Source organism: Bombus flavifrons, chromosome 2, assembly GCF_040668555.2.
Source record: "Bombus flavifrons isolate JBK064 chromosome 2, iyBomFlav1_principal, whole genome shotgun sequence".
NCBI lineage: Eukaryota > Metazoa > Arthropoda > Insecta > Hymenoptera > Apidae > Bombus > Bombus flavifrons.
Window position 1 is genome coordinate 9,541,892 of NC_138443.1, and position 17,528 is coordinate 9,559,419.

Here is a 17,528-nt window from a genome sequence, read left to right on the forward strand (position 1 = left end):
CTCTTCCCATACCGTCTACCAACTATGTGTTCCTTGCATCCTTCTTCAGCACCCACTCCAATTCGCTCTCGCTACCCCAACGCCTGTCCTTTCTCGCTAGTTCCTTTCCGCTGACTGCTATGTGCGTTCGCAATCCGTGTCTTTCAGCGGTTATACATGCTTCACGAAATATCGTACAGTGAATATATCCTTCAGCGAAAGGAGCCGGATGAAGGCAAGACGCTTTGGCTGCCGGCATGTACGGTTACCTCCGCTTCAAGGATATCGAGTAGTTAGTGCTTCAGGATCTTCACGGATACGATGTCGCGTATGGTTTTTACCAGATTTTCTCCTCTCTGTCGCGTGTGTACAGACGCCTGGTTCTTTCCGTGGATCGATTCGAGGAACATTTGGATAAGTAATCAGTTATATCGACAAGCGTAGGTATATTTAAGATACGTAAGTTTGTTAAGGTTCTGTTGAATTGTTTAAGAGTTTATTGTAAAAGTTAGACTCGAGTTTAGGATTACAAGTTGCTCTGGTGCGTATAAAGGTATTAATATAAATAAAGGAAGAGGAATAAGTATTTAAACTTCAACTGGTATTATTAAGCTATAAGCGATTTGCAGTTTTAGTAAATTACCTATGTTTACAGTACTACGTGTCAATTTGCATTTTTGCTATGTTTTAGTGCTATATTTATATATGAAATAGGTATAAATCAATCTTATAGATTGTAAAATTAGATGACCTAAGTCAAACGAGTGATCATCTATTATATAAAAATATTAATCAAGAGTTAAGTATTACCGGGATCAATTTGGTAAAAGGAAAATGGGGTATTTTTTAACACTCTCTCTCTTTTTAAGAAAAATTATTCTAGATAATTTTATGATTTGTTAAGATACATTTACGTTATAAAAAAATATTTTTTATATAGATATGTATGAAACGTGAGAAAATAAAGTCTTTGTTGGAGAATTTATTTGTAGATCCATTTGTAGAGCTAAATGTAAGAAAAGGGGTTAGGGGCTTGGATTAGGTTACATGCGAAACGGGGAAACGAAGTTACAATGTGCAATTTCGTTGAACGGGATGTCTGTATGTGTATAGATCTGGCAATCTAGCGGGACGGTAATTGGCAAGTCACGGAGTCGCGACTGGCGATAACGAGTCAACCTCGATTTCGATTGACGCTCGTAAATCTCATCAACCCGGACGAGACACAGCCGATGTTTCGGCACAATTTACTCGTCTCCTCGAGCGGTATAGTGGTAAAGGTACCTTGGTTATACAGGAAACAGAAACTGTCTAGTGCATGTAATGTTTACTCGGTTTCGTATTCCTTTAATGATCAATCCATGGCGAAAGAAATTGGTCACTCGAAGATCAAATTTTTACTCACTTTATGTATCGGATCTTCTCTTTTCCAATAAGGGAAAATACATTATATCAGCGATTTAAAGATTCCTTACGTTAAAACATCTTTAAAATAAATAAATAAAAGTGAATAAAATGAAAGCACAATAAAAAATCGACCATGTGAAGGTTGTCCACAAACGAAAATACCAGTGTTTTAAGAGTTAACATTTCCTATAATGGAACACCTCCAAAATAAGAGAAAAAGTGTGTAAAAAAATGGATCGCGTCAAAGTCGTTCGCAAACGAAAATCTCAACGATTTGTTAAAATCGTACATCGAAATAAACCTTTAAAATAAAAATATGAAATAAATAAGAAATGAAAGGAATATATGAAGTCGGACTTCGTTGGACTTGTTTATGAACGAATGTCAACGATGCGAAGGTTAAAATTGTCTACACCGGAATTTAACTAAATGAAAGATAGAAGAGATAAAAAGAACGTAAAATATATGGGCTACGTCAAAGTTGTTCAGGAACGAATGTCAGCGATCTTTTCGGTGTGAATCAATGGCATATCGAGTCGAGGAGGAATCATGGAAAAGAGGAAGCGTGTGGCGGCGCGCCTGAAGCTTGGCGAAGGAAGAGAAGGAGGTGGAGGAACTGCTCACGGATGGTTGCTTCACACCCGTCAACTTCCGCGGATCCAGCAGAGCGGCAGAATGCAAGACGCCGACACCCTTTGAATAATGAAGCCCTCAGCTTCTATGCCTGTCTGACTTCTCCTCGCGAACGCTCGTTCTCTCCTTGCGTCATGACGACGACGAGAAATCTACGAATTTGTAGCGACGCTTTCCGCATGTATACCATGCGTACACCGCGAGATGCGACCGCCCGTGTCTGTCTGCTTGCCTGTCTGTCTGTCTGACCGTCTGTCGTCTCTGCTGGCGTCAAATTTTAATTGCGTTAAAACGGCGATCCGTGACGCGAGGGAATCTTATCTCGTTCGCGCTTACCACCTTTGAGTTTCTTTATGGATGAACTGCTCGCGATACGTGCACCTTCTTCATGGTAAAACGATTTTTCTCAAGAGTTTGTATTTACATCTGTATTTACAGTATATCGTGGGAGTATTTGTACGTTTGGTTGCTGTAAAAATATCTTACGTTTGTATTATTTGTATTACATTTATTATTATTATTTATGAAATATAACAGACATGATCACGATATTTATTAATTTAATAAATAATAAAGATTGAAACAAATTTGGGGGTGGACGTAGAGGATACAAAGTATTTATCCCAATCAAAAGGTATTTGAACAATCAATTATCAATCGTTTATATTAATAAATCTCAATATTGTATTCAACAAGACCATCTTAAGCACTGTTTGTAATATGTAAACGATAATTAGTATTTTTATTTGATATTTCAGTTTTTCCAAAAAGGGAAAGAAACGCTCCATTGAAGATTTAAAAACAGAGCTTTTTTATGTGTATATTTTGTAATACAGTTTTATTTCAACAGTTTTCGCTGGACCAAGTTTCCCACTAATTTGAAAGTTATAAAATTGGACGACATATTTACACGAACTCGATGACTTTTATTATTGTTATAACATTCAACATTTATTCAGAGCGTTAATTCGGGGCAAATGACGACGATATATTTTTGATTCGGTAAATCGAAATTTTAATAACCGTACACGTGTGGCAATGGTTTAAATTACGGGTCGAAGCTTTATGGATACAAATACATCCCTGGCGAGATTTATTTACCCGATTCATATTTTATAACGTTTATTGTGTATAATCGTATCAAGTGATCCGTCCCAATAGATTTCTATCGGATTGGAATCGTTTTTTATTTGGTCTGCACCAGCATGTTTTCGACGCGTGTGCAACGCTCAGAGATGAATCTGGGCGCCTGCTCGTAAACGTTACCGCACGAAATGTCATTTCTAATCCCTTTTTTTTTTTTTTAGTAATTCAAGTCTGTATTACTAGTAAAAAAGCGGGCGTGCTTGGAAATAAGCGGAAAAATTGGGAAAACTAAATATAATCTAAATATTTGACAATCACGTTTTTACCATAAATAGTTAACTTTCGGTGTATATATTATTAAATATCAATTGTATGGGGCAATTTTCCTATTCAACGCTTTTATGTAAATATTAAACAAAAAAAAAAGAAATTAAACTACTTGGATAAACCAGTTTGTCAGAATTATTTGGTTAGAACTAAACTGTTTTTTTTTAACTGAAATCTTAATGAGAAGTGATTGTTCATTTGCTTAAAGTATTCTTCTTACGTTATAATTTTAGATTTCCGCTTACTTTATTATTTAAATTATTAAATTACAAAATGCGGAAGAGTGAAAATAAACATCAACGATCTTATAACCTTATAATAAATGCAACATTTGCTCCAAAAGTAACAAGAAACTATGAATAATAAAACGACGTATTTCGATCTCTTAATACAATATCAATTCCTAATCGCATTTGGATACCTTGGATGAACATCCGTAGACTATTTTATCTATCAAATATGATTGTCCACATTCTAAAACCAAAAGAAATTGGATAAACTACTAAACACGGAAGTTATAAAAATATTAATATCGGACACCCAATAAAATCTGGCCATCCATTAAAATGTGTCCGTAATGGATTTCATCAGGAGTCACCTTTGAAGAAAAAAAGAGGGAAAACAGCAATGAAAAATGCATATACCTGGGTGTTATTTGTTGGCAGGTATACAAACGGCGGTCCCGCGACATGGAAACGGAAACCGACGAGGATTTATTGCAGTTTCCGGCCGGCGGCTCCCTGGACGCTAGCAGCGGATCGTTATCGAGCGTTTCTCTGTCCGACAAGAGCATGTCGACGGACAATGTCGAGGAATACTTCGGGGATGTGCCGTTCGCAGGTAAACAGCATCGCACGCTTGGCTGCACCGCATGACGCTTCTTTCTGCCCACGTGTACATGCATAATCGTTGTGTTACGTCTTTGTTTCTTCTTATTTTGACCGTCTGCCTGACGATGATCGCCATTCCGGCAATCGTCATCCCCGGGGGAAACTAGTGAAATATCACTAACCAATATATAAATATATACATACATATACATATATAAACACAAAAACCATCGAAATGCGTATTTCGATTCACGAAAGTTAGTAGCTCATTGGCTCTCCTGCAGAATAATTCAATAATTAATCCTCCATAAACAAGCTGATCTTTTATATCCAATTCTTTTAGTCTTGTACACGGACTTACGAAAAATTTGAAATTACATTATACAGTCAGTTTTTCAGTGCAAAATGTTCAACCGTAGTATGGGCAATCTTGGGTTACTTGGATATATTTCTCTATTTTATTATTTCAATAACTTTCTACCTTCTAGCAAAGCTATTATAAAATGCTGCATATCTCCATTCTTTGGTTATTTCTATGCAAAAATGTCGAAATTTATGGAAAAGTTTTAAGTTGATTAATCAGATTATTTTGATCGTCTACATAAGTGTTAAAGGGTATTTGAAAAAAATAAGGCTTAGAAGGGAAATATCGCTGAGAGCACAAGCGAACCAGCTTGTCTATGAAGGGTTAATGACATCAGCGAGTCGACAAACAAGTTTAGATTAGATTTAGATTATTGATTACTTTGTTCACGTTGCACAAAGCAATTTTTATAATTTTAAGTTATAAGATTCATATAAAATGGAACTTTATCTATTTTATTATCAAATTTGTCATTGCGATGCAAGAGAATTTATTACCATTAATAATTTACATTTATAACTTGTAGCTTGTAAAGTTTCGCTGATAATATTAACTTAATTGCGTAAGAGAGTCATGACGATGATTTTCGTACGAAATATTTTGTAACATTTGATTCGTCGAAACGTTCTACGTATCAGAACAACATCGTTCGCGATTGTTGTTTCACGTCGATGGATCGATTATATTTACATCGTGCTTTTGTTTCTACGATTTCGTGTACTATAGGTGGAACAACAACAGGACTTTTCGACTGTCATGGCTTTTTTTCTTTTAATATAACATGGCGATCCGAAAGGTTCAATCTTTAGTATTATACCAGTTTTGTGAGCCACCAATTGTATAGTTTTTACCTTTCTCCGTCTTTCTTTCCATTTCCTTTTTTTCTGGCTCGTATTTTTGCATTGTCGCGAATATATGGTTGTCGTATTTTCGTATTTTATACCGGTTTATCGAACGCTGAGCCAATATTTCCATTTGGTGGTTGTTTGCGATGCGCCGGGAACACGATGACGTCACCCTGAGTAAATGTGTCAACGTGTAAAGATACACCGTGAAAGAAGATTTGTATCCACGCGTAGAGATATATCGTTTACGCAAATATTTCGAAACGTTCGCAAGAAAATCGATCGTTTCGATTTTGATTTCAATTCTTGAATCACGATGAAATTTCTTTTGAAAATTCGTTTCTCGGCTTACGATTTTTGTAACTTCTCCGTCTCAAACACGGTTACACGATGATTCAAGAGTCATTGTAACACTTTTGTTGTTATCAGAATTTCATTTTTCCTCCTCGGGAGAGATTTACTCTTTTTTTCTTTTTTTAACCGGGATATTACTACATCGACTGAGTATAATCGTGTTCAATAATCTTCTTTTAAATGTGAAGATGCAACAACAATGATCTTCAATGAAAAGAGAAACGCAATAGTTGCAGTATTATTAGTACCAGTATTATTGAAGCAATTAACAAAACGCAGAGCTTGTTAGTAGCAGTGAAAATGTCAAACGTCCGTATTACTAAATGTACATACCTAATCTATAAATGTATTGCTAAACCCACATTACCCTCTCCCAATTAACAAACTAAAATGCAAATTAATAATAATAATAATAATAATAATAATATTTAAGAACGAACCTTCCGGATCCCATGGCAAAAAGGGACAAACAGATTTCGACTAAGCCGGGGGAAGAAAGATAGGCAAAGAGTTATAGAAGGCGAAGGTTTCACGGGTCACAGAATGCCGTAAAGCACGTACAGCCCGTCGCTCTCGACTTCTGAAAAAAACATAAATGAACGTGCTTTAGTATTAAGAGCTCGATCCTCAACAAGGACGAAAAAAAGAAATAAGAAAGAACAAAGATATAGGAAGGAAGGAAAATACCACTTTATAACGAGACTGCTACTAACTTCGATTGAAATACTCGAACGGGGTGCTGAAGATATATAGAAATCTCTTTGAGCGAGGATAAAACGCGTGAAGCGAAGGAATTAATTCCGTCGACTACAGGTTTCGATATTTTAAATAAAACGAGACAAAAAATGTGTCGCTGGACGAAGTAATCATGATAAATATAACCAGTATCCGCGTTAAATGTTTCTTTGTACAGCGGTTTCACGCAGATTATTTCCGCGAGACGAATCAGCAGCCGATACCGGAAGTCGTCATCCTTTCCGGCCGCTAGACGTTCGCCCACGGTGGACAAGAAACGCGATCGATAACGTAGAAAGTGCTAGACACGCTCTTGCAATGTGCTACGTACGATTAGTATTCGAATAGTTCCTTAGATTATTTTACATTTGTTCGTTTACTGTGATGTATACACGGGTATATAGAGGGTGCGCGAGAGAAGATTGCAGAATTTGGAAGCGTGCTAAATATATCGTAATGGGATAGAAATGTTTCGTATTAGGTATAGAAAAAACGACAGGAGATTTTTTTGATTTAGTATAATTAGATTATTGAACTTTTATTGCGTTTAATAGAATTAAGAAGAATTATCGAGGAGGGAAAGAACGTTTATTTGTTTGTTTTCTTTTTCATAGAGTATTTCTTAGAAAATGTATTATTATGAGTTTGGGTAATTTTGAAACGTAGTTTTAATACGTAGTTCATAGTTACGTTTATTTCACTATTTAGTTTTTATTATTATTATGTTTGGTCGAGTATTTTGTTTTCAGCATCCTTTCATTTTTGTTGAAATTAGCGGATTAGCTTTTTCATCGAAATAGAACGTCGCATTTTGCTTTGACAGAGTTTGAGGGCACTCTTGTGTTCTCTGAAGCAAGGTTCGTAACGTAAGATGTAGTTTTACGTCATTTTTATTCTAATTAGACAAATAAAAGACAGCATGTTACTGTATCAACGACTGTCGATCCTTATAACGTTCGAAACAATCGCTATGAATAATCACTACCAAATCACTATGATCCTTGTTATAAGCCAGAACTCGACGAGTTTTATGTGTGCCAATAAACATGAAAAACTCTTTTTATTTACATTTAAAGAAGAAGAAGTTCCTTTTTCATATTATTTTACGATGGTAATTTTTTTTTTTTGTTTTAGGAAGTAGCATAACATTTTTTAATGTTTTCTAAAAGAATACATTCTGTAAACCTTCGTTTCTTACTACTACCCTCTATATACAAACCGTTGTGCGTATTATGTATATGATATATTTGTAAAAAACATTTATAGAGGTTATTATGTCGAATGTTTTATTGATTGTTTTTTTCAATAGAGTATACGTTACACATCCTATACATTTATCGAAATACATCGGTGATACCGTTATGTAAATACCCTTCTCGGACGGATTCCGATGTATTAGAAAGATACGAATCTTTAATTGTAAAATTGTAGTTCAGTACTTTCAATCATAGTTATACATTATGCTATAAATCGTACGTATACTCTGTAGTGGCTATTTGTCGTTTTTCTTTCACCTTTTAATTGCACACTGTAACAAAGTACATACTTTAATGAGAGTAAAGTTAGAACGACGAATCGAATTCACTTGAGATATGTGCAACAGCGATGAAAGATATCGTTCGAAGTATCGGAAAGAGGTTTTAAGCCTGAAAACGTTGGTGGAATTTCAATTCCTTTATGTGAAAGAGAAATATCGTCGTTGTAGATCGTAAAGTTATACCTAAGTGAAAGTATTTCATCGACATATGGGCGCTGTGATGGGTGCAATTGGCGATATCAGAGAACGTGTCACATTCGTTGGTTAGAAAGTCGTGGATAGATTTCTTCCCGATGTTTCTTTTTTGTTCCTTTTCGACGTTGGTGCTAGATGTTTTTTTCTTAGCGTAAGCATACGATATACTGCCGAGTTTCGAAAGTCAAATTAATATTTGAACGTCCATAGATAAATATTTTTCCATTACTAATTAATGAAAAAAACAAGCCAATCAATTATCAATTTACTGCCACGCATCAAATGCAAAGAATATTAAGTGACGAATTTTTAGTAATAAATCGAATATATCGAAGTAAGAGAGGCTCGATATTTTTCTGTATAGTTATTATACTCGTCGAGAATGAAAATTACCCACGACTTCTAAAGACGCTCCATATATTGTCGAGACTCGTAGGTTAAGCACTTTGATTTGTTACACAGAATTCTATTTCCTGGTATATAAGTACATAGTTTATTTTGTGATTGTTTTTCATATTTTATTTTATGTTAAATATGCTTTCGTCTAGTTATTGTAATCGCTCAACGAGTATTCACGAGTAACAGAGAGAGAGAGAGAGAAGTACATATATATATATTCTTAGTTAGATATAAAAACCTAGGCGTAGGGTGGTACTACACTTAGAAAAGTATAACCTAAATATGCGATTATAGTGCGTTATATCGATATCGTTGGTGTGCTATAATAAACGTTATGCTGCTGTGTAATGCGATGTCTTGAATTATTTTTTTGTCGCTTTCGTACGTCCACCGAGCTTTCGTCACTTATCTCTTCTTGGTCCCTATTATCTCTCTTCGCCGCGTCCAATCCCGTTGATGAGCTTGCTTTTCCGGCTCGTTGTCGTTTCCACCTCGTGAAAATGCCTTGTTCTTTAACGTTAATCGAGTTACGCTTTGATTAAAATTCGAGTCGACTATCTCGCGAAACAATGTCGCGACTAAGTGTTCCGTGACAAGTGAAATTATCTTCGTTCAAGTTTTCGTTTCTCTTAACGAACAAATTTTGATTGATGAAAAGGAAAAGTGAGCAAATATAATGACTATTTATTTATATTTCAAATTAATTGTTTTAATTAATTTAATTAGACGAAAAACGACTCGGTTTGGATAGAGACGCGACGCTTTCGAGATGTGTACAGTAAATATTTACAACATGTGACGTTCCTGCTGTGATATTGTTATTTTATTGTGTACGTGAAACTGCATGCGAGTGAAACAAATTGTCGACGAGATTGCGTTCCAAACGTTTTCCTTGGTTTTTTCTCCTTGAGTAAGAGATTAATAATGAAAAATGGCCGAACACGATCGATCGTACAACGATCACGATTATTTTCGATCGAGTCTTTCAAATGGTCCACGGTAAGTTACCAATTTGTACATAAATAATTACATTTACCTTCTTTATTATTATTATTATTATTATTATTATTTCGATCTAATTGCAACTGCTTCAAATCTTCATGTATATTTTTTTCTATATTTCTTCTATCTCATTGTACATATACGCTCTCTGTAAATATTGCAGTGCATTCATTTCCATCGAAGATTTTCGTTTCGAGATTGCTGTTAAAGAGGAAGAATGGAACGTCGAATTTGAAAAGACGATGCATCGATTTATCATTGCACTTGTTTGCATGCATGCTCATTACTGCCATTTTTATCATCGACCCGGTAATTATGCAACCATGATTGCTACAATCGTATTAGGTTTATCGAAATATTCTGTCTATTTCGTATCACGCGATACACTGAACCTGTGTTACGTATTAATATCGAACTAAGTTGACAAGCCTGGGCCTAATATTAGTTGTAACATTATTTTCAATTTTCGTTGATAATTCTTAGCAAGTAATATCTATAGTTTCTAATATCCATAAAGTTATCCTTAAAATTCAAATTACAATTGAAAAATCTTTTACCACATTTGCAAAAAGTCATCGAAAGATACAAGCGTTGTTTATCGTAACTTCTATAGACATTTTTAGATTGGCTTCAAACTTTATCAATCTAATCATGACGGGTAGACGAGTCTTGTTACTAGACTGTGCATATTTATGCAAATTCATACTTTTACGAATATCATTAAAGAAATGGTACTTGGATAAGAAATTGTTTCACTCAGTAAATATTGTAACAAGTGCATTACTTTGGATATTTTATATCCATACGTGCATCATATGCATCTTGCGCATTTTTTCATTTTCAAATTTTCCATAAACGCACAAAAATCCAATCTAATCGTTATAGTGTTGATACAATTTCAAAAATTGTGTCGTAGAAGACACACGATAGATTCATAAAAAATTTCCACGAGTGTTTGAACACTTTTGTCAACAGCTACATGCGAGCGATTGATAAAAAGAGTAGCAACGAAATTTTCCGATAGATGCAGCGCTTTCTCTGGTTGTTACGTAATGCGATTTCCGTGGATGCTCGCTCGTCCAGGGGGCGGTGTTCCCGCGCGTACGCCCGACGAGAGAGCGGGCACACTGTTGTAATCTAATTGCACGCGTCGCTTTCCGAGTGACGAACGAATGAAAAGTGGAGCAAGGTGAGATTTAACCAACGACACGCGTCCTTTTATATTATTAGCCTCTTAATTATTTTCATCCGTGCGCGCCCCCTTACGCGTTGCATAACCCCATACTGCTATGTAAAACACCGATTTACAATGAATTAGGCGGCTGCTATTCGAATCCTCTTGAACAAGCCCGCTTCCGGTCAATGGACGTCATCGTCGGTGTTTTCTTTGTTTGAAGATGAGTTTCTTAATCAATGCGTCATTGCACTGTGGGCTCAGTTGTGGGTTTAAATTGATGGCTATACGTATAAATGACTTAAGGGTGGGCTTATATGATGTCCTCGGAGGAAGTTTTATTCTTGCGTTGTAATTTATTCTTGAATTAATTTTTTATGGAAATTGATGCATTTATCTATTGATTGAATTATATTATATATTATAAACACGCTTTCCTCTAAACACTTTCGTTGTCGTATCGTTCTTTCAGACAAGGCAAATATCTGTCATTGACTGATATTTGCCTGAATATCTGCTAACAAGCAGAATAAACTGTAAGATTGTATATTAAACAAGTGATTGCAGCACTTTGAAGCGATTGTAGAGTCTTACAGAAAGGATTATAGACCATCTAATATCAATTATCACGAAGATCTTGCTGAATTGCATTATTCATGATAAAGCAAACATTTCAATCAGATTCGATATTTCTTAACAAGGAAGTCATTTAACAGCGATGCTTAAAAAATATCTGTTCCACGCCGTTAAATCATTCGAATCTGAATTATTTTTAACAAAATTAAACTTGACGTCTTTTATTTATTATTTATTTTAAATTAAATTTAGCATAAATTAAAAAAGGGATTTATACTTCTATTTATTTTTCATTTACTACACTTTCGTAATCACCAGAACATGATTATCGTGTACTGGCAACCATTCTATAGCGTTTCTGGGGCAATAATTCATCGCCGCCAGAGAAACTACCGGTCTGTACATTAACGTGATATCTGCAGATAGCCGGCGTGTCGCGTTAAATCAACAAACGAACCAGTCTGCCTTATCGACGCGACGGCGTGAGTTACGCGGCTTGCTCGTTTTCAGTGATAACAGATGCACGCGTGCATCTACTGCGCTCTTCCCAGTGCTATCGCGTACTCGAAGGGGTCCGCTTGTCGTAGGTTGAGGATTTTCGATAATAACCACCTTTATCTACTTAAGCTTTACTTACGAAATCTTTCATCCTAAACTGTTTCGCATCAACTCTTTTTTTAGATGTTTAAGCACATCGTTAGCGAAACAGATGTTAATAGGAAACATAACATCTACATTAGTCAGCCGAGAAACGTATGTTAAATGGTAGAAAAAATATTTTGTAGAATATGTTTTAGCAAGAAGTATTTATTCATTGTACAAAGTAATATCTGAGGACTATTGTCTAAGGCATTTGAGCGTAGAATGACATAACTGGTTTTAGGCAGAGTCTAAAGATTAGTTAGTTGTATCACGAATTAAAGATATTATAAAATATGCAAAGGAATTTGAGCAGCCATAGTTAAAACTGACATTTAAATTTCACGGCTGTTTCACTTGTAACTATTCATTATGAAGCAGAAACTGTGTTTAAAATATTAGAGAGGTAGCACGAACGTTGAAAGTGAGATTCCTCATATTTAATCTTAATCCAAGTAAATCTAACTTTATGGGAAGAAATAAAAATGTTGAAACGGAAGATGAAGGCAGAAATGAATAGTACATATTTTAGGATAAAACTGTTGGAGGGAAGTTATCAGCCGAGGTTGCGTGTTGACTTAGGACTAACGACCTCCTCATCCAATATTAGGTCAATTTTGTATACAATGATGTAAGTCAATCTTGGTGAATTCGTTATATCCTAGTACTAAAGATAAGTACTTTAATTAATTGACTTGATATGTAACTACACGATTATTATAATATAACATGCAAACAGGAAGACTTTGAAAATTGATAGAATTACTAAATAGTCATTTACATTTTCGTTTTATAAAAATGTTATTTGATTGAAAGGCTAGAATTAATATTCAACGTTCCTTGATTATAGTCTATAGTTATCGTAGAATGTCGAAAGCAAGGAAAGTCCACGTTCTATATTTAGATCATCTATTTGCAACACGAAAGCCCCGTACGGTTAACCTAATATTCAAAGTGGTTTCTAATTACAGTTACATAGTACGCAATGTGAACAAAAAAGGAGCAATCAAATGTCGAGACCAGTTGTTCATGTAGATCAGATTTTATACTCGTATCTTCGATTTGCAGAACGACCATTCTGGTGTATGGACTTGATGTTATAACATCAAATAACTGTTGTTCACGGTTATGCAGCATTTTGCACCAAGAAAAAACGAAATCTCTATTGCTTGACCGGGATCTAAATCCGGGCCTTCCGTTTCCCGGATGACTGCTCTATCAATTGAGCTGTGCTACACGTTGCTGATAGATTCTTCCTTCCTAATTCGAAGCTGTTAGAATGCAATTTCATTTATATCTAACTTTAGCTACTATAAATTAAAAATTCATGCCAATCTACACGCTATAAGTTTCTTTTTACATCACGTTTAGAAGAAGCTCTAGAAACCTCGTTGAAAAATCTATTCCAATCTATGCTATTCATTTATTCAGTATACATTATTTCGACGTTATAGTATATCTAGAGATATCTTCATCTCAATGAAAAATAATTGTCATTTATTGGAAGCTCTCGAAATATTAATTCCTCTATAGCATGGAATATCTCTGGAAACTCTCGAAACCTCGTTTAAAGACATATTCCAATTTATATTATTTATTGTACGCTATTTAGAGATTATACACATATCTAGAAGTTTGTTTATTTCAGTGAAATGTAATCGTTATTTAATTAAAATTCCATATGACGCTAGATGATAATGTACTACATGGAACAGTCACTCATGATTGAGAATAAACTGGCTGTCTGTATTAAACCAAACTAGTCTATCTGCAGCAGATACTGCTTCGACACACTACAATCTCTCCACCTGCAAGGTAGAATCAAAGCAAAATTCATTAACAACTCTGTAATACACAGTGAAACGTTTAAATAGCCGCGAACGAGCGTGCAAACGAGGTGATCCGAGATGAATTTTCTAGTCCGTAGCTAGTGGACGCTGCAGTTACACATTGTCGCATAATTCGGCTCGGTTAACGTCACTCGTCCGATTTGGCAGCAGCGTCCGTATGAACGTTAATATACCGGCTACAATAAGGCAAACCGCATCATGACATCCGGTGGAATACGGTACATGTTACGGCACAAGCACGCGTTCCCAAAGGGATAACAGCTCGACGCAACTCGACCATTCGTCGTTACACGCCTGTTCCATACGGGAGAAAAACCGTGGTCGAACGAACGCAATCGAGTTTCTAATCACCGAGCCGCGTTTTTTTCCTGCTGGAATTTCGGGCCATCGCTTCAACGTTCGTTTATTGAAACCGTTGGCACCCATTGTTGCGACACGGATCGCTTCTGACGAAGAGAAATTTTTGTGCGATGGTACATACTGGTATAAAATAGTTTTCCTATTTTTTCCATTCCCGTTAGTTCTCTCTTTTAGGAGAATTAAATAAAACTTTAGTTGATCGAGTTTGATATGGTGTTTATGGGTTGGATAGTTTGTCCACTGAGAGTTAATGAATAAATTAATTAGACGAAAAGAAGAAATTAAGCTTAAAGCTTTAAAGGTTAGCTTCGAAGAATAAGATTTAATAGAGTGAATATAGCGTGTAGAAGCTGAATCATAATCTTTTAAATCTTCTCTTTCTTCCTGCCGATAATGTAGTCAAATATTAAAATACAAATTTTAGAAAAGTTGATTGAAAAATAAGAGTACCGTTTTCACTAGTTATGCGTTACACATTTCCTGCAGCGAAAGGACAAAGTTCAACTATTAGTTTTTGCAGTAATTTTGCGCTATCTGATACATCACACGCTTCAGGAAAGTAATATCCTGTTTTCCATTATCACTCACTGTAACTAGTTTTACACGAGAAAAAGAAATACATAGTGTATGCAAGTAGACATTTCAACACGTACAGCAGTGAATGCATCGAAAACACATTTCGAAGCACGTAGCAAGACTTGTCAGAGGGAAGACGCGTACATAGAGAACAGGACAACGTCTCGTTTGACAAATGATACGTTATATCTTATCGCTGTTTATCTCTTCGTTCGTACCCAACAATCTCTTACCATCTTCGAATAAATCAGTATTCAGTCTCCGTTCTGGCATCTCGCTAGAAGGCTTTTGACAACAGAATTTTTTTCAATTTCTTCATTCTCCACCGGATCATTCTCTTCTTTTCAGATTTCTCGAATTTGTAGAAATCTCGATAAGTGAAAAGAACCTTCTTTCGTAAACTATTGCCGTTAACTTACTCGTTAGATATTAATTTATTCTATGGAAGAAAAATCTATTTCTTAAAACGCGTGTTCTCTTATTGTATGAGAAATATGATGTCCTTGAATGACTTTAAGCCTCTTATCTTTCAATTCAATTTGTTCTTATCTCTTAATAGGAATAAGTCAAATGTATTTTATTAATATGCTTTATTTGTGAATGAAATTTAAATAAAGTAAGGTAAATATTGGAACAGGAATTAATAATGGAACAGAAAAAATGAACAATGCAAAATTTTGTAAAATAATTGCTATTATAAGAAGAAACTATCTAGTTGAATGGTGTATTGACTGAATGGTGACAAAAGTTTCGTTCGTGAAACGATTTCGTTCAGGAGAAAAAATACGAGGTTCGTCGAACGACAAGTTGCAACGTAGGGAACCGGAACTCACTTTCAGTGGGCTGGTTAACTTCTCATTGTGTTCCGTTTATGACCGTGACGAAAAAGTACGTACCTTTTTGTCGTCAACCGGAAGAACGCGGAAATCCGTGCTCGAAATCGACAATTGTTAAAACCGCAATTGTAATGAAGCCTGTTTAACTATTCTCCGTACTCTGTAAATGAATCATCAATTTTTAATCCGTGATATTTAGGCATTATGAAAGTAAAATGCTATAGAATTAATGGATTCTCCGTGTTTTTCAGAATTTTTCTTTTTTATTAAAATTCTAAAATTCAAGAATTAGAGAAATTTTATAGAGGAATTTATCAGAGATCATTCCAGCTGTTTGGCGTTTCAATGTCTAAATTTGTCTACATTCCAGGTTGCCTCGCAACTAAGGGCTAAAGTTGTCTTCACTAAATAGTGTTCGGAAACCACTTTCTTAGTACATAGTTTGTCACAGTCACTAGCAATTTACGTTGCTTGACGCTAAACTAGCAGTTCATTCTTCTTTAGATATTTTCATTGTCAGGTATTATTAGACACATTTGGACTTATTCAGAAGATATTTATGTATACGTTTTAGTCGAATTAAAAAGCCTAATTATCCAAATATAAATTCGATCTATTTCCAATCATCTATTAGTCATCCGCTAATAAAAAATAATGATTCACAATTAAATTATTTGTTCAGAAGGCTATTCAATTTCCAATGATCTACAATGATAATTAAAATATCACTTGAAGCATTATTATCTTTCTGTATCACCAACACGTGGCTTCAGTAATCAACATTGATTCACACGTTATCACACGTGTTCTCTTCTAAAGACATAAATCTCAACAAAAGCAAAACAAGAATACAAATCACGTAATCCCTGACTTCCAAAATATTATTCAGCCTATCATTTGGTTGTATCCCTTTTCCCTGAGTATTTAGGGAGATTTCTAATCAATGACCAAAGCTCGTTACGAAATTAATTTCGAACATCGATAAACGAGCTCTTCCCAGCGAGTAACCGCACCGCAGTTCGCTTATCGCGTCACATGTTCGAATTATCTATGAGTTTGCTGGTAGCTGGCCAAACGCGAGGAAAAGTCGCTGGAAACAGTCGTGCCGCCGAAAGAATACAACGACGGTATCGCGTGACTCATGCATCGCGGGTTTTATGCATTCCTCCGTGATGTCATAATCTCTCTCTCTCTCTCTCTCTCTCTCTCTCTCTCTCTCTTTCTCTCTCGCGAGAGTTTCTTCCCTGTTGTGGGAAATCTTCGATCTCGTTTTACGTATCTTATATCGCGAATCTCGTTTGCGTTCGTTCTGCTCCATTAATCGTGTCTTGGCTCTAAAAACAAGAAAAAGCAAAAAAAATGTATCGTGATTTATCGCGCATAGTCGTTGAAGGATTGCAGAGGAAAAAAGTAAGGAGAAAATGGCCCTAGGTTGATTCTGTTACGGGAAACTCGTTTGATCGATGTTAGCTTGATTGCTGGGTGAAGGAGTATATAATTGTAGGTAATTTGTGACACGAAAGATTTTATTGAATTTCTATATATCTATATTCGTCTCTTCTATATCATACAAATGAAAGATGTATTTACGACTTGATTTCATAACATCGATGTATGGCGCATTATTGGGTAACAATGTAATACTTGAAGGGGAAACTGATTAATAACAGAAGAAGTATGGTAAAATTAAGTATATGATCTTCTCCAGATGTTCAGATGAACTTGTTGTAGGTGCACTAGCTGTTAGGAAATAACGACTAAATATTTTTAAGAGAAAGGAAGCTTAATAAAAGAAGAAATACAATATTACAAAATGAATGTATC

The 17,528-nt window shown here is 35.4% G+C and overlaps 1 protein-coding gene across 2 annotated transcripts in view; it reads left to right on the top strand.

Moving 5' to 3' along the window:
* The window catches only part of LOC138189769 (ankyrin repeat and SAM domain-containing protein 1A), an 81,581-nt gene that overhangs the window by 31,685 nt on the left and 32,368 nt on the right, over positions 1 to 17,528 (top strand). For both annotated transcript variants that reach the window (XM_069131920.1, XM_069131921.1), the window contains one exon: positions 4,098 to 4,272. In XM_069131920.1, the coding sequence (XP_068988021.1) occupies positions 4,098 to 4,272 (175 nt within the window). The remainder of the gene's footprint in view (positions 1 to 4,097; positions 4,273 to 17,528) is intronic.